Source organism: Panicum hallii, chromosome 2, assembly GCF_002211085.1.
Source record: "Panicum hallii strain FIL2 chromosome 2, PHallii_v3.1, whole genome shotgun sequence".
Taxonomy (NCBI): domain Eukaryota; kingdom Viridiplantae; phylum Streptophyta; class Magnoliopsida; order Poales; family Poaceae; genus Panicum; species Panicum hallii.
The window spans coordinates 6,103,665-6,128,885 of NC_038043.1; the positions used below are offsets into that span (position 1 = coordinate 6,103,665).

Sequence of the window (25,221 nt, forward strand, 5' to 3'; positions counted from 1 at the left end):
AAGCTAAAGTTTTAGTATTGATGGCCAAATACTAGTCTCGTCTTTAAAAATTTTCTAAGGCAAGCAGGGGTTGTCTTCTAAGGCTTCATCAGCACTACGTGGCTTACCAGAATTAAATCATCCATATTTGATTGCGCCACCAGTTTATGCCTCTTCCTTGTGAATTCCGGTTTGCAGCCTAGTTTTATGCCTGCTGGTCGCTTGCTGTTCAAGCACGGCACCAGAGCACCTGGACGAACAAAGGGAACAACTGCAGAAATGTACAATATGTTACGCAACACCCACTGGAACCGCTGATAGCTCTCACTCTCGCAGCACAGGTTCAGAAGCCTCCAGCAACACCTTGTTTAAATGTTAATCATCTAGCATCATCCAAACTTGGTCATTTTTGCGTCATTTGAACACTCAACGCTTGGCAATTTAAAGTTCAAATATTTGATATAATTTTGTTCTGAAAGAAAACAAGTATCTGCATGGAATGAACCATAAATGGGGCACTCCAGCTTGTTTTGCTGTGCAATGAGTCACGGTGCATCTGAACAACAGTTTGCAAAAAATCGCCAGTTTTGGACTCGAATTTACAGCAACCTGACATAACAAATCTGCAGACAACAATCCTTCATGGATTCAGAAGGGAAGAAACGATTCATATCGACTTTTCCAAACACAACATACTTGCAGATATACACTTGCTGTTATTACCGGCATATTGAATACTTCATTTGTTTCAACATACACGCTGGCTTGTAACTTTTGTTTTAGTGGGTATTCATTCACATTCACAGGAAACGGTGCTACAAGGCACTACTCTTTTGCTAACGCAGCATCGGGCAGCAATCACATTCTCCTCAGATTGTCCAATCTTGCCTGCAAATCGGCATCGATTCCGCTGTCAGCGTTCCCGGCACTTTCAGCCTGGGCAACCTTTCCAGCAGAAGCAGGCTGAGCAACAGCAGCCGATGGGGCTCCAACAAGCTGCAAATATACACAAGATGATTATATATACAGTATTCTCCCATCAAACATCAATCCATGCAGATTCAGAAGCATCAGTCCCGACCTAGCACTTGGCCATGATGGCACTTACTTTTAAAGTTTGATTTAGCATCACAATGGTTCTGGCTTTCCTTATTTGCATTATTTCTAGCTTATCCAATGTTGGATGTAATGAATCTCTCAAAAAAATAGTAGAGATGTTTCTAAAATCTACATTTAATATTTATTGAGCAAAGATCTATAAATCCTAAAATAACGGAAAGCAGATCCAAAAATGCATAGTGGTACTGGATAATTGTTTGAAAGCTAAAACCAGAAACTGTATGAGACTGGGTAGGACAAATAACATTATGGTAACACCTGGTAGGAGTAAGCAAAATAATAGATTAAATATATCCCCCCAAAAGAACCGCCTCAAAATTGGGATGGTAATACTAAGCTATCCTCAAGATGAGATCAGTAACCATAGTTTTTTTTTCCTTTACGTAATTAAAGGGAAAACCACAGTCCTCTCTAGTAGAGTTAAAAGGTTGAACAGAAATATTCTAGCTACTAGTAGGCATAACAGAGGACCATAAATCCATGGTATTGTCCTATGCAACCTTTTGGCTTAATCAAGGATGGTGCATTTAGAAGACCAATCTACACTCTAATCTCTGGTGTGCATTCATGAGAAGATAAAGACCCAAAGTAACTCACCTCTTGGTTGATATCAATGCCAATTTCATCAAGTACTTGATTCACAAGCTCCTCGGTTTCTTCTTCTTCCTCGTCTCCTTCCAAAGCATCATCTATGGCATCTCCCATCACCTCACTCACCATCTCCATCCTCTCATTTTGTCGCTCAAACTCTTGCATTATCTTCTGCAATCCTGGCAAATTTAGCTGCCTATTCATTTGAGCCATTGCTTTTGTAACACCCTTCATAGCATCACCCATAGCTTGAGTTGATTTTAGCGTCTGCAACAGTTGCACAACTAAAATGTTAAGAAGAAGGGCAAATGGATGCAATACAAAATTACATAAGCATAAGAAGCAATTTTAGCATTAGAGCTTCAGGTCTTCAGCCAAAATGCAGAATATTCAGTTCTCAGTTAGAAAATTAGAATCATATTATAAGCCATAATTTCTGTATGAAACCATATCACTACTTTGTAAGGTTTAATGAATTGAGAATGGGACTACTCCAGATCAATTTAATCATACGAAATTGCGAATTCCTAGTTAGTTTTTTCTACAGCTAACTAACAACATAGTAGGACAATACAATGCTATAGAAAGCATAAGGCCGTTTGGTACAGAAAAAATGAATGCCTTCTACCTCTCTTGGTTTTGATGGCCAGTACCACACTGGTACATCACTAGACCAACATAAACTGAAGATGACTTACCGCCACATCACAGTGGTATTTGATAAGGTGATTAAGGCACCAATATAGAGTATAGACTATAGAGAGAGGATAAGACCAAACACATGGTTACCTGAACTCTTAGAGAAACTCCTTGGAGCTGGGATTTAAGTTGATAGAACTTTGTTATCTGATGCCGGGTACGAATAAGATCTTTGGCCATTACTTTGACAGCTCCCTATAGCAGTAACAAATAGTCAGCACACAAACACTACACGCAAAAATTATGAAATTGCACCATGTACACTGAACTTCCATTTACATTTAATGAACTGCAAGATGCACGACATCGAAGGCAAGGATATCTAGGTTAATATTACTACGTTATTGAAGTAAATACTTGATAATTTAACATAGAATTTTTTAGCCCTAAGCTGACCTTCAAGAGCAAGCTATGGTCTTGCAAGCTTGTGAATGAAATGAGTCTATGACATGAAACTACGCGAGACAGGGTTCTAAGAAAATCTAGTACGCCATAGTTGTGTGTGTCAACCACGCAAAAAGTCAAATTTGCCTGACTTTGGCTAACCAAACTTTCAGGTCTTCAGGTAAAGTGAAAATAGGTACATATCTTAATGTTTCCATACACATGGCAACTGTTGGATATAAATATTTTCTACAACATTATATCATCAGACATGATTGGAAGTTGAAATATAGGGGACTATTCTCAAATAATAATAGTAATAATCCCTGACCTTCAATGGTCCCAAATACCAAGCATGCTAAACAACAGAATCAGAATATGAATTTGAAGTTTCAAAAAATACCAGAGCTCATACCATCTGGCCTTCTTTAGCTGTTTTCTTGATCTCAGTAATGAGCTTTTTCTCCTGGGCCTGCAATCCTTGCCTCTCCCGTTCAATTTCCCTGATGGATCGATCTAACATTCTCTTGTTCTCTCTCAAGAGCTCTGAAAGAAATAATGGATCATAAACATCAAAAACCATAAGCCATAGATAAGAAATGTAAGGCTACCATTGTTCATTCAATTCAAAACATGAAAAACACCGAGTGACTATTATTATCACTAGAAACTGCTGCGAAACACAATGAATCAGCTCAGGAATTGGAAGAGGTGGAAGGCTTCAACTTCAGTAGATGAAGCCTTCAGTAGATCTAAACTGAAGTACAGTTTAGCTGCCAGGTCCAACTCGAACAAACAGTCTTGCCGAAATCCACACGGTTCAAATCTCAACCTCGTGCCATCCTCCGACTACACGCCGATTTACTCCCTAACGAACTGTGCCAAGAAATCCTACCGGGTGCCTGAACCGCCCGACACAAAACATCACTGGTGTCTACACATGCCAAGAAACCCCTCCCACGACAAACAAAGATAAAACAAGCTACCGCAGCTAGGGACGATCAATCGGACAAAATTCGAACGCGAACCTCTCCGGATTGGAAGGAGGGGTCTTACCGGCGGGCGTCTTCCGCTTCCCGAACAAGAAACTCATCTTGGACCCTCCGGTTCGTGGGGGCAACTAGGATTTCGGTTGGAGTGATTCGTGAGGAGATCCCCCCGAGAACTCGATCGGATCGGCGGTAGGCTCTTCGCCGCTCAGGGACGCCGGTGGAGTGATGATTGGATCGCCCTCCTCCCTTTCCCCCTCCCTCCGCCTTTCTTCCCTGATGCCAACGCAAGTTGTTGGGGTTCTTCGGATGCCAAACTGAAAAAGGAAAGAAGAAAAAAAAAGAAAAGGGAAGAATTATGCTTTTGGGCTTCTGGGGTCGGGAAAAGGTTATAATGGGCCACCAGCATGAAGCGCCCTGGCCCAAAGTAGGCCTTATTTAGAATTATTCGCAGAAAATGATATGGGCCAAACAAAAATTCAGTCTGCGTGCAGTGGAGGCCGGAGAGCTGGTTAGATCTGCGTGCGGATGATCCGTGCATATATTGCCGTCTCTGTGCTCGTACTTTTATAGGACAGTTCATCAGTGTACCTGTGTTTAACCGGCACCCGTCAAGTGTAATCACGCTTGTAGTTAACCATATCTCATCTCTCTGAAATAAAACTGAATCAAAACCTCCGCGTAGATGGAGTACGGTCCTCCTCCAACAGATATGTCCAAAAGTTATGTGATAACTTGATTTGTGATCTACTTCATTCCAAAATGCAGTTTGTTTTAGGTTTTTTCAGATTCATAGTGTTTTTTATATACCTAGAAATAGAAATAATAGATATAATGGATATCCATATGCACAGCAAAATCTATAAACCTAAAATTTTTAGCGAAAACGAAGTATATTTTGGAATGGATGGAGTACATTAGTTACTACCAAAATCGGCTTCAAAGTTACGTGTAGACGGGTTGATTACAATTTTAAGAAATAATAATCAAAATAGTAGTATATCACTTAGTAGATGAGAATGAACTTTATCAAATCACAATTTTAAGCAAATATTCATTTTGGTTCGGCTCAAATTGGGCAAATAATGGAGAAAAAAAGGCTAAAGGGTCCAAGAGGTTCTTTTTTTTTTTGTTTTGAGATGGACTTAACTATCACAGACCATCTCATTATATTCCTACCAACATTAACCAAAAATTATGGATTTCATAATCATCGTAAAAGAAACCATAAAAAATATTAATAGATACTCCCTCCGTTCCAAATTGTAGCTTGTTTTGACGAATCTAGATATATAGATTTCGTTATGCATCTAGATAAACGCTATGTCTATATACGTAGCAAAAATTATGTATTTAGATTTGTCAAAACGATCTACAATTTGGAACGAAGGGAGTCGCACATTTGAACTCTTCAATTTCGTAGAATTTACTCATCAAGCTCAAGCTAGCAAACTATACTGATCAAGCATACTGCTTGTCGACCGATCAATGTTCTGGTCACCTTAATAGAACTTACTCATCTACCTTTCATATATACTTGCACAGAGAGAGATGGAGTCTACTTGTTAATAGGCAGAAGAGATTGATGCTCTGCGTGCTTGTATGAATCAAATTAACCCGGGGACAAACCGAGCAGTGGGTCCCACGCTCCAATAAAGATCAACGGAGAACAGGCTTCATCTCCCAAAAGCCAGGACTCCATTCTTCCAAAAGAAGAAAAAGCCAGGACTCGTTTCTTCCCCGAAGCTATCTCTTAGATTTTTTTTAAAAAAATTAGAGATGAACAAAGAAAGGATGGTCGTAGCGTCGCCGGTTACAAGGCCTTAACCATCTGTATAAATAGCGGCCGGTGTGGGAGCTATAGCACGCCGCCATACTCGATCGAGCACCTACGCCCCGGCTGGTTCTTCCGATCTCTCTTAGTATTAGCAACCATGAAGAAGATTATGCTCTCGTGCTTCCTCCTCGCCGTCGTCCTCATCGTCAACGGTAATCTCATCAGCTCGTCGTCGTTGATTTACTATGTTTGCAAATGCAAGCACCTTGGTCGTTGATCAACACTAATGCATCTGATGATACGTCGATGCTTAAGGAGAGATCTGACTTGTAGAGATTGCGTAGTTTGCTCATTTCCGGGGCTTATTAGGCATGTCCGGTTAATTACATCCGTAGAACGAGTTTACGAAACATCTCCGATTAAGCTACACTTCTATGATCGTTATCAAATCATTTGCTCGTCGTCCATATGCAATATATGGCGCGGAAATAACGTGTGTGAAGCATGCTTGAGATACGGGTGACTTTGTTTTCACCGAAACCCGATCACGATAGTATTGTCGCCACATCGGTAGTAAACAGAAAATGTTGATGAATGGGTGACTTTTGCATCATCGGTGCCTAGTCATGTAGCCCAACTTCATTCAATGTGGATATGTGTGTTGCCTTCACCTTGTCGGTACCCGGTAAAATAGTATCCAATCTTGTTATTTGGGATGTGTCGATGGAATCGTGACCTCGCCTCGCAGCACTTAGCCAAAAGATTTGTCTAGCCTCATCGGTACTAGACATGTATAGAACTCCATCACAATCGCGGTATTAGTATCATGTTTGGACGATGCTCACAAGATGAATTGATTTGAATAGCCTTCCGGCATATCAAATTCTCTTTTCTTTTATTTATTTCAGCTGATCTCTTCTCAGGTAGTTTCAAGCATTAGCCAAAAACACAAATAGGACAATTGCTCGTTTGGAAGAATGAATAACTGTATGTATGTGCAGCTCACTGGAACTTCTATTTTTATTTGCTTCTTGATAGAATAAGGATCATTGCTACCCTGCATAATCCCTTCTGGAACAAGATTATTTTATCTCTCGCTTCCTCCCACAATGGAGCAAGGGATATAAAGCCAACCGCCCTCCATGGAATAATTATGGCCGTATCACGTCGGAGAAATTGGTCGTACGAGTCGTAGCCTTTTTCTTCCGAGGACACCGTCAAGATGCAGTCTAAATATAGCCGTGTCACCTTGGGGAAACGGTCGTACGGGTTGTAACCATTTCCTTCCGAGAATACCGTCCCTATACAATCTGAATATAGCCGTGTCACCTTGGGGAAATCGATCATACGAGCGTAGCCGTTTACTTCTGAGGATACCGTCGCTATGCAATCCGAATATAGCCAACACCATCATAGATAGAAAGAAGTTTACATATTTTTGTTAGCGTTGCTCACCAAGAGTCGTAGCTGCAGGGAAAACATCGTATTGAGGCTGAACGGCTTCGCGGCGAGACGAGCGTTGGCGATGGAGCCGTCGGCTGGCGTGTGTTGCAGATTGCTGCTTGCTTGTTGGCGTCGGTGGCTGCAGCTCGTTGGCGCATCACTTGCTTCCTTCGTTGACGAGCAGCTTGCAGCGGCGTCTGGACGTGCGGTGTTGGCGTGCGTGCGTGTGTCTGGCTTGCGCACCCCCCCCCCCTCCCCCCCCCCCCCCCCCCCCGGCGCCGGTCTTGCTGCTTTATATAGGCCAGAGGAGGAGGCCTCTTGACCCTCGGCCAAGAAATAGTTTAAACAGAACCAGACTCTATCTCTTTTTTACGTGAACTGCTTTATCTTTAATTACCGGCTTTATCTCCAACTAATCAACCGGCCTGGATGCAAATCAAAACAAACCAGGGTAGGTAGAAATCCTGCATGGGCAATGACAGGTGGGCCAGCTTGTAGAGCACCCAACCTAAATCAATTCGTGGGATGCACGCGCACATGATCAAATCTCACCAGACGTGAGCTACCAACGGCACCAAGCTTTATCTTTCTATCTCTTTTCTTCTCCTTCTAGAAGCAAAATCTTTAATAATTCAAGATTAATTAGTTGAAACCTTGGTGCTCTCTCAGGGAAGCTACGCAGGAGCTTGATCTGGGTTCTCTTTAAACAAGGAGTGGGGCCCACATGTCATGGGCTCAACCATGATTTATGATTTATGAAATGATATATGTCATCATTTTTTTTTCCTTGTACCATACCTCATTGTATTATTTTTTATCATCAAACAGGAACCAAATTCAAGTAAAAAGGGGCCAAGAAATTAAGCTCAACTTTTTTAGAGCCAAGGAACCAATTTACTCTGTGCCTGATCAGGTATGCTAGTCTGTCATGTTGCAGTGTCATTAGCAGCATGTTGCAGAATTTATTGGAGAGATCACTTATTTGCCTCATAATGGTTGACGAGTGCTCATCTCTTGCCGCGTTTGTGCCTGCCGACCATGCATAAGCCACTGATTCCAAAGTACAAACCCCATGGATGATCATACGCACATGAGCCAACCGTATTCGAATTGAGTGCCAGAACTCAACCGTGCCGTCGAAAGCCATCTCAACGCAACCCAGGCAGGCCCAGAATGCAACGCTCTCTTTCGGCCCACTGATAATCTGGTAACAGCGTTCGATGCGCAAAGCTCAGCCCAGCCCAGGGCTGATGATGGGATGCACGGCGCCGACCCAACGAGCACTGGTGAGCTGAGCTGAGCTGAGCTGACAGTCGAGAAAGGAAGTAAAGAAAGCGTGCTACTGTTGACTCACTGTCCCGCTTGCACGGACGGACATGTCCATGGATGCACCCAGCTGAGGTGGGGGGGAGCCCACCGACGCGCGACCCATCAAAAAGGTATCCTCATCTTTCCTTTCCTAGGGCCTGTGTAGTACGGGCTAAGCTAGTATAGGGCCAATGACACCACCTGTTGTTTGTGTTGATGTGATTGCAGTAAAGGCTCCTGTAGGCCTGTGTGCCCAGATCAGATGCAAAGAATGCAGGAACAGTCAAGTAGTTGCACGCCAAAGCATGGACGACCATTGGCAGGCAGCGCGCGCAAGTGAACAGAGAGGAAAGGCAAGCATCCGCATCCCATCCCGTAGGCTCCTGCTGCTCAACCTCAACGCAAAAGCAGCAGCCGCCCAGCACACCAATAAAGAAAGAATAAACGAGCCGGCGTTGGTTCAAGGGCTTCAGCTCAGGGAAAGCCTGACGGGCATCGCATCGCATCGCATGTCGTGTCGTCTCGTCTCAGGCCCTATCGCCGTACGACATCGCAGAGACAGAGACCAGACCAGCAGCAGCCAACCACCCCCAGCTCTGGAAGTGGCATATGGCACTGCCGCTCTGCCCTGCCATGCCCACCACCGCTCCCTCCCTCCGAGGGGTAGGGGAAGCCAGGGAGGGGAAGGTGACAGGGACTTGGGAGGGAAGAGATATCGATCAGAAGCTGCGCCAGAGCAACAGTGATCACTGACACCGAGCTGCAGCAGAGAAAGAGCGAGAGCAATGGCGGGCGGGCAAGGAATAGTCGCTGGGTAGCGAGGAAAAGGCATTGGCCGATAGGCCCCCTTTGGCGCTAGCCCATTGGCTGCACTGCTGCTGCAAGCTCAGTGCTCAGTGCTCACTGCTCATCGCTGCTGGGAATCCACTGCTCACAGGAACTCTGCACCAGTGGCATGGCCAAACCAGGTATCATAAATATGGTTCACTTATTCCAGAGTCTTTTTTTTTGGCCACACGCTCATGCTCATGGTCCACGAATCCACTTCCCAAAACGAAGATCGAAACTTGAGACAACCATGAGCGGCCAGAGCTTCGACGATAGTGACCAGCTGGGGAGACGGAGTGCCTCTCCCCCGTGTTCCCCCAACCAATGGCCCCTGCCACCGACCAGCGAAGCACGGGTGGCCGCCGGTCAGGCCAGGCGCCCGTTTCCGGTTGGACAGGGCAGGGCAGCTCGCCTGTCAGGCGGTCGGGGGGAAGCGGAGCTGGTGGTGGTGGCGGCCGGCGAACGGGCCGGGGCCGGACGGCGGCGGCGCGCCGGCGGTAGAGAATCCTGATGATGCTGCAGTAGCGGGGAGCAACGGCGCAGGGTAGCCCTGCATTTGCCACGCCCAAGGAGGGAACGACGCCTGGGGGCCCGGCTCCAGGTGCTTCTCCGTAGCTGGTGGTGCCTCCTGCAATTGCACATACATAGGACGGGGAAGCGTCAGTCCCGACTCCTCCACAAACACCCAGCTAAACATGTCATCAACCTTTTCTTTTTTGTTTGAGACGAATCAGCTTTTCAATTAGTTTTATGGTTATCGGCGATTGTTGCTCCTGCAAAGCAGAGCAGCGCTGAGCAGCTAAGCAGGGGAGCAGTGCTGGCTCGCGCGGCAGATATAGGTGAGCATTCATGTAAACCAATATGGCATCTTCAGGACTGAAGCTGCAGGACGCTACAACAAAGATACGTCAATCGAGCTGTGCCACAGTCGACAGCTACTCCTGTGGCTCATGCAGTGTTGCAGGCTTGATCGAACAACCGCAGCTCACAAGCCAAACAGTGCCCACAACTATCTGCATATGCTATTTACAGGATCACATTCATTGGATATTGGATAAGGCCTGTTCGTTTCCTACCCTCTAAACTTTAGACCCATCATATCAAAAAGCATCTTGCTATTTAGAATTATTAAATAAAATCTGTTTATAAAACTTTTTGCACAGCTGGATGCTAATTCGCGAGACAAATTTAATGAGTCTAATTAATCCATAATTTGCTATAGTGATGCTACAGTAATCATCCGCTAATCATAGACTAATATACCTCATTAGATTCGTCTCGCGAATTAGCACTGGGATTCTGCAATTAGTTTTGTAATTAGACTTTATTTAATACTTCTAAATGATAAGATTCTTTTTGACGTGACCCTCTAAACTTTTGGCTCCAGGAAACGATCACACCCTAAGCATATACGGCATAGTGTGCAACATATTGGATAAGCAAAGTGATACTCCTACTATTTCTTTTTCAATATTCAGATTTTGTGCTTCAAAATTGTCCATTCTGAATTCAGTATCAAGTGGTAATTATAACTGCATTTGACTGCATTTGAGACAGAACAGAAAATAAGGGTGTTAGGTTTACCCTGAGGTTCACAAAGAAGCCTGGAGAAGAAGATGCATACAGATGTGGCTGCTGGGGTGGAACCAATGTGCTGTGGGGATGTGCAAGCCACTGAGGGCTTATTGGCTACAACAGCAAAAGATCCAGTGAGTCCAATATAATAAGATCGAGATCCCTAGTACCCCTCAGAAAGCACAAGTAGAATCAAAGCAACCAGAGTGTTATGGCTTTGGGAATATCTTTTAAGCGATGCGCATAAACATACAAAATTGCTCTGATTTTAATTACTAACAGGGAGTAACAGAGAAAACACATATTCTTTTGTTTGGAGTTTTGGTTAAGAACGTAAAGAGAACAGCGAGCAGCAGCAAACTTATTTTTGCTAGTGTCAAGCAGGGTTACCAAATTGGCCAAATGTGAACAGAATTTTTCATGTTAACTATCTGACAAGTGAACTTTAAGCTATTAAGAAAAGCTAAGTTACAAGATACTCATTTAACTGGTATTAAGAATCGAGAAGGTGGAACGAACTGTATCGCTGTAGCATAATATTGTCATATATTTACCTGAGAAACAATTGAACTTGAAGCTTCAGGAGAATTACAGTTTACTCCAAACCCAGTCAGGATACCATCACTTTTCGGATCATGCACATTAGGTTGTGAAATCCTCAAATTTAAATCAAGGATGTCCCCATCAACCACTGCTAAGAAAAATCAATCCTGATAAGATTTTGTAGAGGATGATTCTAGTGGCCACTGGACACAACTAAACATAATATTCCAATTAATAGTACCATCTTTCTCGATTTCAGGAGGAAGTGGAGCATCTCCATCATAGGAACTAGAATCAAAATTAGTAACAGCGTCGGGACCATTGAAACGAATGGCCGCCCTATCATATGCTCTACAAAATTGACAAACAGTTCAAGGTGAGTGAGGGGGTTTGGTATACATGAATATATATATATATATAAGAAACAAGAAGTGCGCTAACTGAACCTTGCTGCTTCGATTTCACTGTCAAACAACCCGAGGTAGATGTACCTGCACATGAACATCACTTCTTAGTAAATTTACAGAAGGATACATGGTGACTTTAGCCAAACTGCACCAGGATTGCAGTTTTCAATCACTATATTACCAGAAAAAATAAGAAAGAACAAATGCAGCCATTTACCAATAACGTCAGAGTTACCAAAGAAAGCATAAACATGTTCTTTCCAAATACATTTCTGTATCTCGATAGAGATTTTGTTCTTGTCATGAAAAAGAGCTAATCTAGAAACTATTTGAAGTAGCTATAACCAGAGCAAAGCAAGATATCAGGACTACTTACTTCTTCCCAAGAAGCTGACCCATCCGAGCTTCCCATCGACCACACTTGTGCAGAGTCACACCCCGGTACTTTGAGCTCCCCCTCGCAAACCCAGTGCTTTGACGCCGGAGTATGTGAACAAACTCCTCCTTGGTCCAATTCTTCATCTAACAGCGCACAAACTAATCAGTCAGGATCAATCAACCACACACTCAAACCAGAAACACCCCAGCATCACACGTCTGGGTCAGCATACCTGCTTCAAGTCAGCCTCATAGTCCTTCAAATGGAAGTTGATGTCCGCATCGAGGCCCCTGAACTTGATCGCAGCACGATCATAGGCCCTGCACAATCCAATCCAGAAGCAATCTCAGCACACTCGCAACAGCAGTCAGATATGAATGCGTCAGTGTTCAGTTCAAACCTTGCTGCGGCGTGCGCGGTGTCGAATCCACCTGAAACAGAAACGTCACCAGCAGAGCCCAATCAAATTAAGCACAGTAAAAGTTTTTTTTTTACTAGAAGCACGGTAAAAAGTTAACGGCAGCTTGAGCAGGGGAACTAGAATCTGAGCTCACCCAGGTAGACCTGCTTCCCGCAGTCCCTGGCCAATTGGAGGATGCAAACGAGAGGTTACTGAGTGGAAGCTCCAATGAACAAGAAGCACGGATTAAGCGGCCGGCGAGAGCGCTCACCAGATGTGCGACTCCCAGCGGCCCGTCCTCCTGTAGAAGGTGACGCCCCTGTACTGCGAGCTCCGCGACCTTGGCCCCCGGCGGCTCTTCTTCCCGGCCGCGGGCGACGAAGGCGCGGCCGCAACCGCCGCCGCGGACGCCCCGAGATCCGCCGCGCGGCGCGCCCACGGGCCCGCCGGCTCCGGCGGCGGCGAGGCGTCGGCGTCCGGGTGCGGCGAGGGGAAGAGCTGGCGCGTCACGACGGGCGGCGAGGGCGAGCAGCCCTCCTCGTCGGGGCTCCCGCCGAGCAGGTCGAACCGGAAGAAGCCGCCCGCGACGCCGCTGGAGCTCGAGGTGGCCGAGGCCGACCCGGGCGTCGGCGAGTCGGCATTGAGATCCGGCACCATCGGCCCCAGCTCGGGCCCGGCAGGCGATCGAGCCCGCGACGAGCTGCCTGCCCCGGCCTCCTCCTCTACCAGCAACCTAGCAGCGGCGGCGGCGTCGGGGCGCGGCGGGGGCGGTGGCCATGGAGGAGGAGGGCACCCCAGGACGAAGGGGACGGCGCGATGGGACGTGAGGGGGGCGAATGGCATCGCAGGCGAAGCCATTTTTGTGCAAAGCTTTTTAAGCTGCTCTCGAGTCCCACGCCTTCAGCCCCGAAAGGAAATGCTGCGCGCACACACGGGGCATGTGTTTCTTTTCCTTTTCTTTTCTTTCCCCTCTCTAATTGTAATGTTGATGACCCATATAGCCATATAGGCGCATATAGGTAAATATAAGTAAATCGCTGTGAGTGCTTGTGTGTGTAATTCGTGGGTAGACCTTGTACCGTGGTTTTTAGGGGGCGGCGGGCGCAGTTCGAAACTCAAAAGTGAGGAACGGATAGCTCGCTTGCAGGATAGAATTGCCGTTACTGTCTGGTCAAGTCGTTTTGGCGTTTAGAACGGAAATGTGTGGTTCGAAGAGAAGAGCACCGTTACAAAGTAGCGCTGCCGTTAGTGCTGGGTCGAAGTTTCTTTTTCTCGTCGTTATTGTATTACACCGGCAACTAGCGTTATAAAGTGTTCTAGTTCATGATGGCTGAAATCAGCAACTTTTAGAGATCGCTGCACCTGCTTAACAAAGCCAGATAGGTGGTGCAGTCTCCATCTCGCTACTTCCACCTTTCATCCTCACATGTACCTCTTCATTCTCGCACAGCCGCACCTTGAGGGATGGGCACATAAAAGTTACCTATCAGGCTACAGCGTTGTTGGCTGCTCTTCCAGCACGCAGCACGCATCTATATTTGTCACCGGTTAGCACTACAGTTTAGTTTTGAAGTAGATAGTTCTCTATGTTTGCATTCCGTCCTTATACCATAGAGTAAACTAATGTTTTCTTTTACCTTCAATTCTTAGCTATTTGCTAAAGGGGAGGTGTCAAAACATGTTTTTATGCAGGGGCCACTTGCTCATTTTTTGGGCGATACCTAGCTAAGCTGATGCGGAATGAGATGCAGAATGACCTGCTGCCCCGGAAAATGGCCCCACCTCTCCTCACATCACATGCCTCCTCTCTTTATGATGACTATTTCTAGAGTAACATACATCTCTAAAACAAAAGATAATCTATTTAAAGTCTTGAGCAAGGTGCTAGTTACTAAAGTAGACGAGTTATCATGCAAGATGCTGGTGACGCAGCACACTGCCTGCCAGTACTTTTACACGGCCTGAAAGCGTTGCGCCCAATGATTGTTCGCGTAGCATTTTGATGTCGGAAAATATCCACCGGCCTAGTTCGGCATTGGCTGTCCCAGAGCGTCCACGGTCAATACCCTCCTCGGCAGCACAAAGGACTAATGGCTGAAAGTACCAAGAGATTTTTACACACAGATTGTTTGGCCCCATGGCTCCTGAACAAATATTTTATTTCGACTACCCGAAAAGAAGATTATTTAATTGGACTCCTGAGCAAAGACTGGACGGTGTGTGTTTCAAGACTGTTTATTTGTGCTTTCTTTCAGCTAGTCCTTGGCGATTTCCTGCAATTTAGCTAATGAAAGGTAGAGCTGTTCCAGCACTTAGGCTGTCTCCAGCGATATCCTCCAAATTCCATCATCTACATCCTTCATTTACAGAATTCTCTACGAGATTCTCTCCTCTGTATCTCATTTCTCTCCAACAACGTTCTCTAAATCTCGTTCTCTATACATTAAACCCTATATTAGAAACGTATTTTGTTCCAAATTTTTGTACGTACGTATTTATCATACCTCAAACGCTATGGACATATTTTATTTTTATTTAATTCAGTGTTTGAAACGTAAAGAAAAAATAGAGAAGAGGAAAGAGAATCTCTATATATAGAGGAAACATGTAGCGTTCTCTATTTTAGAGGACCATTTAGAGAACGCTGCTGGAGCAATAGAGAACGGAATCTTCCTCTATATATAGAGTACAGAATGTTTTATGTTTTACAGAACGCTGCTGGAGACAGTCTTAGAAATGGCCAAGCATCGCTCAGCAATGAACTACCAGCATACAGTAGAAGAGAGCAGCAGAAACCACACAAAAATACGAGAGGAAGAAATATTATGTATATATGAGTTGCCGCATCATGTATCAGCTAGCAAAATCATGAAATAGCTCAGTTCGGGGGAATTATAAAGGTTCCCCCCGAACCCCCCTCCTGTATTCCTTCTCGAGAAAGGAAAAGGCCATATTGTATTCCAGAGTGTTAGACTGTTGGGGACCCTTTCGTTATGTTTTGTTTGCATTCCAGAGTTGATAAGGAACCTGGAGCTTTCTAGGACCTTTTTTGGGGGCCACCCTTGCTTATGAGTTTTATTTTATACGTCATTGAGAAATTGTTGGATTATTCTGGAAGTTTCTTTGATTGCAACGTACCATTGTTTTTTATGAAAAAAAATTGTCCTGCCCATGCCAATAGTTTTGGGGCTGTTTGAATTCGGGGACTAATTTTTAGTCCGGGTCACGAGCGTCTCGGACCGTTTCGTTGCTGCACGAACTTCCATGCAAAACGGGTTGAACTGGTGCCATCATCGAATGTTTAGATACCAATTAGGGGAACCAAATATGAGCTAACTATAAAACTAATTATATAAATAAAGATTAATTCACGAGATGAATCTATTAAATCTAATTAATCCATCATTAGCACATATTTACTTAGCATAATAATGTCAAATCATGGACTAATTAGACTTAATGGATTCATCTCGCGAATTACTCTCCATTTATGCAATTAATTTTATAATTAGCCTATATTTAATACTTCTAATTAATATCCAAACATCCGATGTGATACGAACTAAAATTAATCCGGGGTATCCAAACACCACCTAACCATGTATCACGGACAGGCGACCTATAGGCTATAGTCGCTATAGCACAGGACAACTGACCCTCTGCAATTTCTTGTCCGCCATAGCAAATCGCAAATTTGCACCATGTGTGCGTGGCCAATCATTGTCGCCAAATAAGAATTTTGCCAATCATTAAATAAGATGCCATGCTTTACTAGGACAAGGTAGGAGGACCTTAGTAGTGGAAGAAGATTGGAGAAGAAGAGCAAAAGTGAAGGGGAATAATGACTCGAATAAGGATACAATTGTTTTCCAACGGTTAAGAGAGATGGAAAGACCACTGTGTCCTCATACTCCTTAAGTCTGCAGTGCCATATGATTAGGTACTCTTGACCTTCACACCAGCATGATTTTGCATGTTATATTTTACGACACAAGGATGACACTAGTCGTTGACAGCTCCGTAGTCCAGGTGTTTACATCTAAAAGACAAAAAAAAAATGGTTCAATTTTTCTTTTTGAACTCAAGCGATCGACAAGCATCAGTCATCTTGACGCATGAAACAAAGTAAGACATATGCCACACGAGAGAAAGACCAAAACATTGATCAAACTAGAGTGTGGAAGAACCAAGCAAAACCGAAAAGAAAAGGAAAGGAAAGGAAAGACCAAAGCATACACACATACTATATATTCAAGATTGACCCAAATGGAGACAAAACGGCCTTGTAGTCTTACCCTCCAACCATCACATCCATAGCAAGCAAGAAAATGGCATGTATTGACCCACAAACACACACAGGCTTCCCTTTCCTTTCCAATAATGGGGGAGCTAGCTTTGGAGCCAGTGGCTGTTTTTTTCTCTGTTGGAGCCACCAATAGCTGTTGGAGAGTGCAAGGGCCAGGAATCTATCTCATGTGTAGGGGCACCATGTACCTAAGCTCTTGTTAATTGGCCACATCTTGCTTGGGTGTCACTGGCATGACTTGGACCTCACTACTCACTGGACTACAGGGCATGCTGTTGGTGCCAGCTTCCAAACTGGATGGATGGGTATTTCCAAAGTGGAGATGTATTGGGGGGTGTGTGTGTGTGTGTGTGTGTGTGTGTGTGTGTGTGTGTGTGTGTGTTGTGTGTGTGTGTGTGGGTTGGGGGGGGGCACTGTTACTGTGCCCTAGTACTGTTCATTAGCGTGTAGGGCCATGGTGCATGGTAGCGCGTACATGATCAGTTGTTTGGAGCACAGGAACGACGACGACCGAAACAGTATGCTCAGCTACCTCATCAAACCAGGAAAGGTACAGCAGGCACCACTTTGGCATTGCAGTGGCTTTTCAAGATAAAAGCGGTTTCTTGTATTCTAATTTCAGATGCATTTCTTATTTTGGAGGGTGAGCCTTAGCTTGTGAAAGAGAGGAATGCCTCTCGAAATTCCTATGAAACTACATGTTTCACATGATTTTTCTCCTTAGCTTTCTTTCTTTTTTCCTTTTTGTACCTTGTCCTGTCCTATTTACGTGCTTTTCCTTGCTGTTCAATTTAGTTTTTTTTCCTCCTGATTTTGCAGTCCACAGTCGTGAATTTGTGTTTTTGTTATTCATGTGAATTTGCTCCATCTTGAATAGTGTAATACAACGTTCTGGATAGGCCCTTATACCTAATACAATGCCTTGAATTCTGAGAAGACGCACGTGGAGCAACGGTTCGTGGACCCCACGCTAATAATTTACAAAGACAAATTCAATGATTGCGATTTGTTTGATTACTTGATTTTTGAGGCATCATTTTTTAATCCTGGTGTTTTTCCTTTTCTTTTAAGGGGGAAAAAACAAATTTTTGAGACGTCATATTTGGATCTCATTGCATAGGGTTAATTACAGCGAATATACCATTTAAGTTTCGAACTGTTCAAAACTCGATGCATTGTTTATAAAAAGGACCTTTTGAGTTTGAAAGGTAGAAAGGAAATGCTTCGCGTGCTACTTCGTGCACGATACAAGTACATCCATGCATTTAAATTTAAACTAGCTGATAAATCCATAAGCTTCTAACCAAATGATTTGAAGCATAGGATCCTGAACTAATTATTATACTTGAGTCGTCAGGAAATTGACCGTATTTTTTTTTGAGATAAGAAATTGACCGTACGTAACATGTAGCCGTGGCGCCGTGCTAAGATCCCAAATGGAGGGAATCGCCTTCTTGGTCGGCCCATCTCCAAAGTCCAAAGGCCCAAGGGCCACCCACGCAGCTAAGCGAAAAGCAGCCCGCTCGCCTCCGGCCCGCGCGGAGTTCGGCCGCCACCCGCGGACCCGCATGACCGTTGGCCGCCCGCCGCCGCAGGGGGACGGAGCGGACAAGAGCAACCTGGCGGCGGCGGCGGCTCGAGTCTTGGGCGCTTGACTCCCCCTCGACTGCTCTTTCCGTGCAACGCACGAGCAATGGATCTCTACGTGCGTTAGGTATTGATGAATCTCTCCCTGCAACGCGCGGGTATTTCTTCCAGTTTTTTCTTCTAGTTCCCCGAAAGTTCTTCCCATTTCGTTCGAGGAAAGAGCTAGCTAGCTTCGCACTTAGGGCTGGGTTCAGTTCGATCAGCATTCCTAAATGATTTTTAGGGGTTCCTATCTGAAAAATGCCGGGCCATTTTGTGAAATTTTTTCTGTTTAGATCTGGAGATAAATTGAGATGCTTTGTGTAACTAGTTACACTGGGAGCATTGTTATCGATAACTTACTGCTTTGAACTGTAGTAGGTTAGACAACATGAGCTGACTGTAAAGTAAGTAGGGAGCATAATACTATTCCTAGAAACCGAAGGTACGCAAAGCAATGCTTTAGTAACTACTTCAATTTGCACCTTCAGAACCGTGTTAGTTTTAAATCACCATAGGTTCAGACTGTGCGCACATGCTTGCTGTCACAGCGGTGGAGGCATCTCTGGCGGTCCGCCCCCTACTTCTGTCCCAGCCATGGATGAGAGATGGGCGCAGAGAGGACTTTGCCACCAACCTGCTTCTGTCCCTTGATAACATGTCGTCTTCGGATGAATTCTTGGTATGTTGTTGCGTCTGTAACCAGCACCATGTGGATATAGATGGATTCGCCGTGGCATTGAGTACTGCCCTGCTGCGCTCCGTATTCTGATAGTGGACGATGATCTTAGCCTCATGTTGCCCCCCATGGTGAGCTCTAGTTTTCGTCATCTTAAAAGGCTGCGTCTCCAAGAATGTTGATTTGGACAGCCAGTTCGCTGACCTGCTGTAAGCCTGCCCTGTCATGGAAGATCTGGAGCTTGAAGTCTGCAAGTTTTCCGGCGATTGTTCTCAAGGCATTACATCGTCCACACTGAAAAAGTTGGTATTGAATTACTGTGAGAATAATACAAGTCATCCGATGGTGATCACGGCTCCTAGCCTTTCATATCTCGAGCTTGCATCTGTATATTACCAAGCTGGTATTGTTTTATCCAAGATGGATTCCCTTGTCGAAGCAAACATTTATGTACACACATACAATGAAAAACGCGAGCTTCTTGGTAGCCTGTTCAATGTGACAAGGTTAGAGTTGATAGGATTTAAAACAGAGGTATATCTTCTATATGAGCTTCCCCTGATTCCTCCTTTACATTCAAGATGCTCACTTGAACATTAATATTCACATGAGTGACGATCACTGCTGCTGGATGTCTGTTAATGCCTTTTGCGTATGAATGCATGCAAGTTCTTTCATCTGTGAAAGATAAAAGTTATGTCCAGACTTCCAGCTACTAGAAACTTACTATATAGAAGTGCTTTCATCTGTGAAAGATAAAAGTTATTTCTGTGGATGACTGATGTATTTACTTAATCCTGATTTGATTTCTGTGTTTATTTCAGGTGATGCTCAGTAAGAAGCCTGACAAATTCCCAACATTTGTTGCAAACCTTGGACTTTGATAGTCCCTTGTTTTATTGATGAATATGGAACGACAAATTGAAGGCCTTAGGCGGCTTTCTTCAGAATGCTCCTTGTTTGGAGAAGCTTAGTTTGGAGTGTTGCATGGTACTTACTCTTCGTCTCTTGTGTCTTGTCATGTATTTTATAATCTGCTTAGATATCTAATGGCGCGTGTTTGGTTCCCTGAGGCTTATTTTGAGCCCTATTATATTGAATATTTAAATACTAATTAGAAAGATTAAACATAAGCTAAGCCTAGGGCTTATTCACGAGACGAATCTATTAAACCTAATTAATCCATGACTAGCACATGTTACTGTAGCATCACATGGACTAATCACGAACTAAATCACGAACTAATTAGGTTTAATAGATTCGTCTCGCGAATAAGCCTAGGGGTTATAGAATTTATTTTATCATTAATCTATATTTAATATTCCTAATTAGCATCCAAACAACCTATATGATGAGACTTAAAATAAACCCTAAGATAACCAAACACCCCTTACACGGATATTGTATTAATTTCCGCCAAAAGCTTACGTCATTTTCTGATTCGGAGCGGGAGATCAAAAGGACGAACACCACCCTACAGCGCCAGGACAGAAATAAAGACTTTGCCGTGTCACAACGCCAAAAGTTGATGGAGGTCATCTACGATCATGACCATGATCGCCGACTAATTGAACTTGTGTGGAGCCTTGGGAGGAGGCTACCAGATGTCAACATTGCACTTGCCAAGAAGGACAACTAATCTGCGTAGTCCTTTTCTCTTTGCAGCCTCCCTTGAGGAGGACCTTTAAAGGCTGCATAATTTGTAGCATGGTGAATGGGGCATGTGCCCTCCTTTTGCGTTGAACTAAAATGGTTTCATGAGAATTAGATGGGTCTCTGGTAGTCTGGTACTCTGGTAGCACCGTTGGCGAATAGCTAGGTGCGCTACTCGTCTTCTTTTCTAAAGATTAGGTTCATCATTCTGCGTGATAAAAGCAGATGCATTTTCCTGTTAGAAATTGTGTGGATCTTTCCATGATCAATTTGATACGCAAAGCCAGAAATGATAGTAACTTCTCATAGAAAATGGACGAATTATCCTCAAAAGTGATGATAACATAAACTATATACCAGGCCACAGGAAAACGGGATGGAAAAAGTCCTTTCAACCCCCTCAACTATCAACACAATCTGATTTACCCTCCCAGTCAAAAAACCGGATATTCAACACCAAACCGTCCAATTTACCCCCTCTGCGGTTTCCAAAGGCGATTTTACCGACGTGGCGCCATATCAGCAATTCTACGTAGCACCACATCAGCCAAAAGGGGGTAAACTGAACCATGTTGATAGTTAAAGGTGGTCAAATAGACTTTATCAAAAAATAGTTAAAACTATTTTTTTCTTGGAAACATATGCAATTAAAATTTCTAAATCTGATTTCATAATAGAAAAATATGAAAAAGCAGTTTCATACTTCTTTCTAAAACCATGCTCTATCTTCTGGTTCCTAGTTAGGAGTTATTAGATCTTTCAAAAATACTTTGATTAAAATTATTTTTATTTCCAAATTAGAATTAGGCGTTTTTAACGGATGTTAACTTCAACTTGGCTCATTTAGCTCGTCTGAAATTGAGGCTCAAACGACACAGAAGATGATAATAAATAAGTTGAGATCACTTACAATAAATAATAGAACCAACTTTTAAAAAAAAATTAAAATATGATCATAAGATCTCAATAATTTTTTACTGGACACTATAAATAGAGCATGATTTTAGAAAAAGAACTAGTTTCATATATTTGTGAGCTAAAATAAATTTTTGGAGACTAAACCAGATTTTAGAATTTTTAATTACATATATTTTCTTAAAAGTATATTTTTATAACTATTTTTTTGATAAAGTCTAGTTGACCACCATAAACTATTAATACGGTCCAATTTACCCCTTGTGGCTGATGTGGCGTTACGTAGCATTACTGATATGCCATATCAGTAAAACTGTCTTTTGAAACCATCGAGAGGGTAAATTGGATGGTTTAAATAGTTGGGGTGTTGAATGATCTGGTTTTTCAGTTGAGGGGTTAAATTAAATTGTGTTGATAGTTGAGGGGGGTTGAAAGGATTTTTTCCAAACGGAATTGATGAACTACTAGTAGCATTAGCAGCAGCCCACCCAGGCCTTTCTTCAGCCCACTACACGGAGGCCCACCAGAACGGCCTGAAGCCCTGAACCCTCTGGCTTGCTCATATCTCACGCTGCTAGGTCATCCACGGATCCACCGGTCCCACGCCGGACAGTCTCCAGCGGCAGCCGGCGGCCGGCGACAGAGGGAACGGCGGGGCGGGCAGCGCCCGTCCAGGTCGCGAGCTGCCAGTGGGGGGCGACCGGGGGAGGTAGCGCACGCGGCTTCCAGGAGCGGCGGGGCGGCGTCCGGGCGTCTAGGGAGGTGATTAATCCCTCTACCCAAATCCCTCAAATTTCTAACCCTAAGCCATGGCCGAAGTGCGGGCGGAAGCTTCAAGGCGTTGCGGTGCCTTCATGCTACACACCGATGGACTCTGCCGTGATTCTATTGTTAGCCGTAAAGGGGAGCCTTTGATCTGAGAGTTCACAATCCTGAACAGTAAATTCCATTTCCTCGAGTAGTCAGTTGTTACTGTTAGGGATACTTATGACTGCACTGAGATTTGGATCTCAAATTTATATATCTCGTGAAGGAATTGGATCTTTAGACCTTCGTTTCATTCTCTAATTTCTTTAATTTCCTTGAGATGCGTCTATTATGAATAATTTGCACTCTAATTTTCGCTGTTGGGAACTTTTTTTTTTTTACATTTTGCAGTGAATAACTTCTGTAACATCAAATAGCCATCCAGCAAATCTTGGCCATCGGGATCCAGACAACCAGACCCCCGTGAAAGCAGGTGGAGATGGCGCAACCTGAGCCAATTGCGAAGCGCAGCACGGCATGTAGCCAGGGTGTAGCTGGTGCTGTGGACAGGCTTAGTGCGCTGCCGGATGGGGTCATCCACACCGTGTTGTCCTTCCTCCCAGCCCCGGAAGTTGTGCGGACATGTCTGCTGTCACGGCGGTGGAGAAGCCTTTGGCGCTCTGTGCCCCGCATCAACCTCGATATGAAGGACTTCGGGATCTCCATGATGACCACCCGTGATGGTGCCCTGGAGGAGAAGTGGGCCAGGTTTGAGGATTTCGCCACCAACCTGCTGTTGTTCCATGATAATACCTCGTCCTTGGGTGAATTCCGTCTTTCATCGCACATCTATAACCAGCGTCATGTGGACCGATGGATTCGCCGTGGCATCGAGTACTGCCCTTCTCTGCTCAAAATTCTGATATATCCTTGCTTCAAGTTGCCACCAATAGTGGGCTCAAATTTTTGTCATCTTAAGACGCTGAATCTTCGCAATGCGGATCTGGGTAGCCATTTCACGGGCCTGCTCTGTTCTACCTGCCCTGTCATGGAAGATTTGGAGCTTGAAAACTGCGAGTTTTCTGGCAATTCTTCTCAACGCATTACATCATCGACACTGAAAAAGTTGGTATTAGACTGTTGTGTGAACAACACAGGTTATCCATTGTTGATCGCAGTTCCTAGCCTTGCAAATCTCTGTCTCATGTATGGATGCTACCAATCTTGTATTTCTTTATGCAAGATGGATTCCCTTGTCAAGGCAGAGATTCATGTTGCAGAATACGGAAAAACTTTGCCTCAGCATTCCCAGCGTGAGCTTCTTTGTAGCCTCTACAATGTGACAAGCTTAAAGTTGTTGGGTTTTCAAGTGAAGGTATTTAATCCTGACAAGCTTCCCTTGGTCCTCCTTTACATTCCTTATTCCTAAAAGATGCCATTTGACCATTAATATTGCACATAATAAGTTGTCAGTACTGATGGGTGTCCTATGAGATTTGCCAGTTGCTCCTGGTAGATGAATCTATGCAGTCTTTATTACATCTAGGGGAAAATTACAACTTCTTTTCCAGCTAGCAGATAGTTACTACACATGGCTAGAAAGGGAACAATTGTTATCTCATCACTTGCTGCTAATGACATGTGCATTTACTTAATTTTGGTTCGGTTTCTGTCTTTATTTCAGGGGATGCTGAATGAGAAGTCTGATAAATTCCCAATATTTCGTAATATGCGAACCTTGGAACTTGATAGCTGTTTTCTTGAGGATTATGAACTGTACGAAAAATTAGAGGCTCTAGGGAGCTTTCTTCAGAGCGCACCTTGTTTGGAGAAGCTTATTTTGAAGTATTGCATGGTACATGCTGTCTTATGTATCGCATCATGTTTCAGATAATTCGCTTAGATATCTCACATAGATCTTTTTGTTTCTGCTGAAAGTTCTATTGGTTTTTTGGTGCGAAGAGCGGTATAGAAAGGAAAAATATCACTCTGCACTGCCAGGATGGAAAGACCTTCCAGTGTCCAAAGCTGAAGTTGATAGAAGTCATCTATGATCAGGACAATGATCACGAACTAGTTGAACTTTTGTGGAGCCTCGGGAGGAGCCTACCAGATGCCAGCATCAAACTTAAGAAAATCTGAGGAGTTTCTTGCCTAGCCCATTTCTTTGTGCAATCTTCGGTGAGGCATTTGTCTTGCACATTTCTTAGCATATTGAGTGGACGTGTATGTGCGCTGTGTGGGCATGAATTGGCCATAGGTGTTCCATTCTGTATTGAACTTATTTGATGTAGGATACTTTTTTTCAGATATGATTATGAGTTTTAAGATGAATTTACATTTATGGTTCCTGGTTGGAATCAATTTTTGAGATCTCATATGATACTCCGTTGTTGTATACTCCCTCCGTTTCAAATTATTACATGGATTTTGCTATGCACCTCGACATAATATATATGTAGATGCATAATAAAAACTATGCACCTAGAAAACTAATATGCACCTAAAAAACTAATAATTTGGAACAATTTGGAACGGAGGGAGTATTTATTATTATCAAGTTTTTCTGATCAGCGTATAGTGTATGGACTTAGGTCCTGTGGCTTATGGTTAGGGACTTAAATTAAGTCCTAATAAATCTCTAAAATGCCAAACATGGTGATTTATTGGGACTTATGGTCTATAAGTTCATAAGTTAAAAAATATTGCTTATAGGAGCTTTTATCATGGGTACCCCTCATTTATTCACCCCCCTGGCTCCCCTAGGCACCCCTACATCGCCGCTCACCTCCCTCACCCCGGCCGCCTCCGGTGGCTGCCGCCACCGGCAACCGTCCGGGCGGCGGCGGTGGCTCGCGGCTGAGCTCGCCTCCT

The 25,221-nt window shown here is 44.0% G+C and overlaps 3 protein-coding genes across 5 annotated transcripts; 1 reads left to right on the plus strand and 2 right to left on the minus strand.

The window, feature by feature from the left end:
• Positions 1–603: 603 nt before the first annotated feature.
• On the minus strand, positions 604–4,073 carry LOC112883506 (vacuolar protein sorting-associated protein 2 homolog 1). The gene is made up of 5 exons (XM_025948805.1): positions 3,829–4,073; positions 3,188–3,318; positions 2,479–2,583; positions 1,696–1,956; positions 604–975 (listed from the first exon to the last, which is right to left on the minus strand). The coding sequence occupies exons 1-5, from the start codon at positions 3,863–3,865 to the stop codon at positions 838–840; spliced, it is 672 nt and encodes a 223-aa protein (XP_025804590.1). The 5' UTR covers positions 3,866–4,073; the 3' UTR covers positions 604–837.
• Positions 4,074–9,245: 5,172 nt separating this feature from the next.
• Positions 9,246–13,306, minus strand: LOC112883421 (floral homeotic protein APETALA 2-like). 2 transcript variants are annotated; one of them, XM_025948717.1, is made up of 10 exons: positions 12,693–13,306; positions 12,576–12,601; positions 12,422–12,452; positions 12,254–12,341; positions 12,019–12,164; positions 11,682–11,726; positions 11,477–11,586; positions 11,247–11,386; positions 10,702–10,806; positions 9,246–9,745 (listed from the first exon to the last, which is right to left on the minus strand). In XM_025948717.1, exons 1-10 carry the CDS (start codon positions 13,277–13,279, stop codon positions 9,533–9,535), a joined length of 1,491 nt encoding a protein of 496 aa, XP_025804502.1. In that variant the 5' UTR covers positions 13,280–13,306; the 3' UTR covers positions 9,246–9,532. The 2 variants fall into 2 exon arrangements, with proteins under 2 accessions (XP_025804502.1, XP_025804503.1); XM_025948718.1 differs by having other exon boundaries at positions 11,247–11,383; positions 12,693–13,303.
• Positions 13,307–22,176: 8,870 nt separating this feature from the next.
• On the plus strand, positions 22,177–24,685 carry LOC112883515 (MEIOTIC F-BOX protein MOF-like). 2 transcript variants are annotated; one of them, XM_025948815.1, is made up of 4 exons: positions 22,177–22,362; positions 22,759–23,722; positions 24,032–24,202; positions 24,286–24,685. In XM_025948815.1, the coding sequence occupies exons 2-4, from the start codon at positions 22,847–22,849 to the stop codon at positions 24,487–24,489; spliced, it is 1,251 nt and encodes a 416-aa protein (XP_025804600.1). In that variant the 5' UTR covers positions 22,177–22,362; positions 22,759–22,846; the 3' UTR covers positions 24,490–24,685. The 2 variants fall into 2 exon arrangements, with proteins under 2 accessions (XP_025804600.1, XP_025804601.1); XM_025948816.1 differs by having other exon boundaries at positions 24,310–24,685.
• The last annotated feature ends 536 nt before the right edge of the window (positions 24,686–25,221 follow it).

Bases quoted from the DNA above. Each gene is read 5' to 3' on its own strand.
- LOC112883421 (XM_025948717.1), bottom strand. From the start codon at position 13,279: ATGGCTTCGCCTGCGATGCCATTCGCCCCCCTCACGTCCCATCGCGCC. The intron at 12,602-12,692 runs GTGAGCGCTCTC...CCAATTGGCCAG, and splicing joins CGCTGGGAGTCGCACATCTG to GGACTGCGGGAAGCAGGTCT. The intron at 11,387-11,476 runs GTACTATTAATT...GATTTTTCTTAG, and splicing joins TCCTGAAATCGAGAAAGATG to CAGTGGTTGATGGGGACATC.
- LOC112883506 (XM_025948805.1), bottom strand. From the start codon at position 3,865: ATGAGTTTCTTGTTCGGGAAGCGGAAGACGCCCGCCG. The intron at 2,584-3,187 runs GTATGAGCTCTG...TTACTGCTATAG, and splicing joins CAGCTAAAGAAGGCCAGATG to GGAGCTGTCAAAGTAATGGC. The intron at 976-1,695 runs GTGAGTTACTTT...GTATATTTGCAG, and splicing joins GCATTGATATCAACCAAGAG to CTTGTTGGAGCCCCATCGGC.
- LOC112883515 (XM_025948815.1), top strand. From the start codon at position 22,847: ATGGCGCAACCTGAGCCAATTGCGAAGCGCAGCACGGCATGTAGCCAG. The intron at 23,723-24,031 runs GTATTTAATCCT...TCTTTATTTCAG, and splicing joins TGTTGGGTTTTCAAGTGAAG to GGGATGCTGAATGAGAAGTC. The intron at 24,203-24,285 runs GTACATGCTGTC...TTCTGCTGAAAG, and splicing joins TTATTTTGAAGTATTGCATG to TTCTATTGGTTTTTTGGTGC.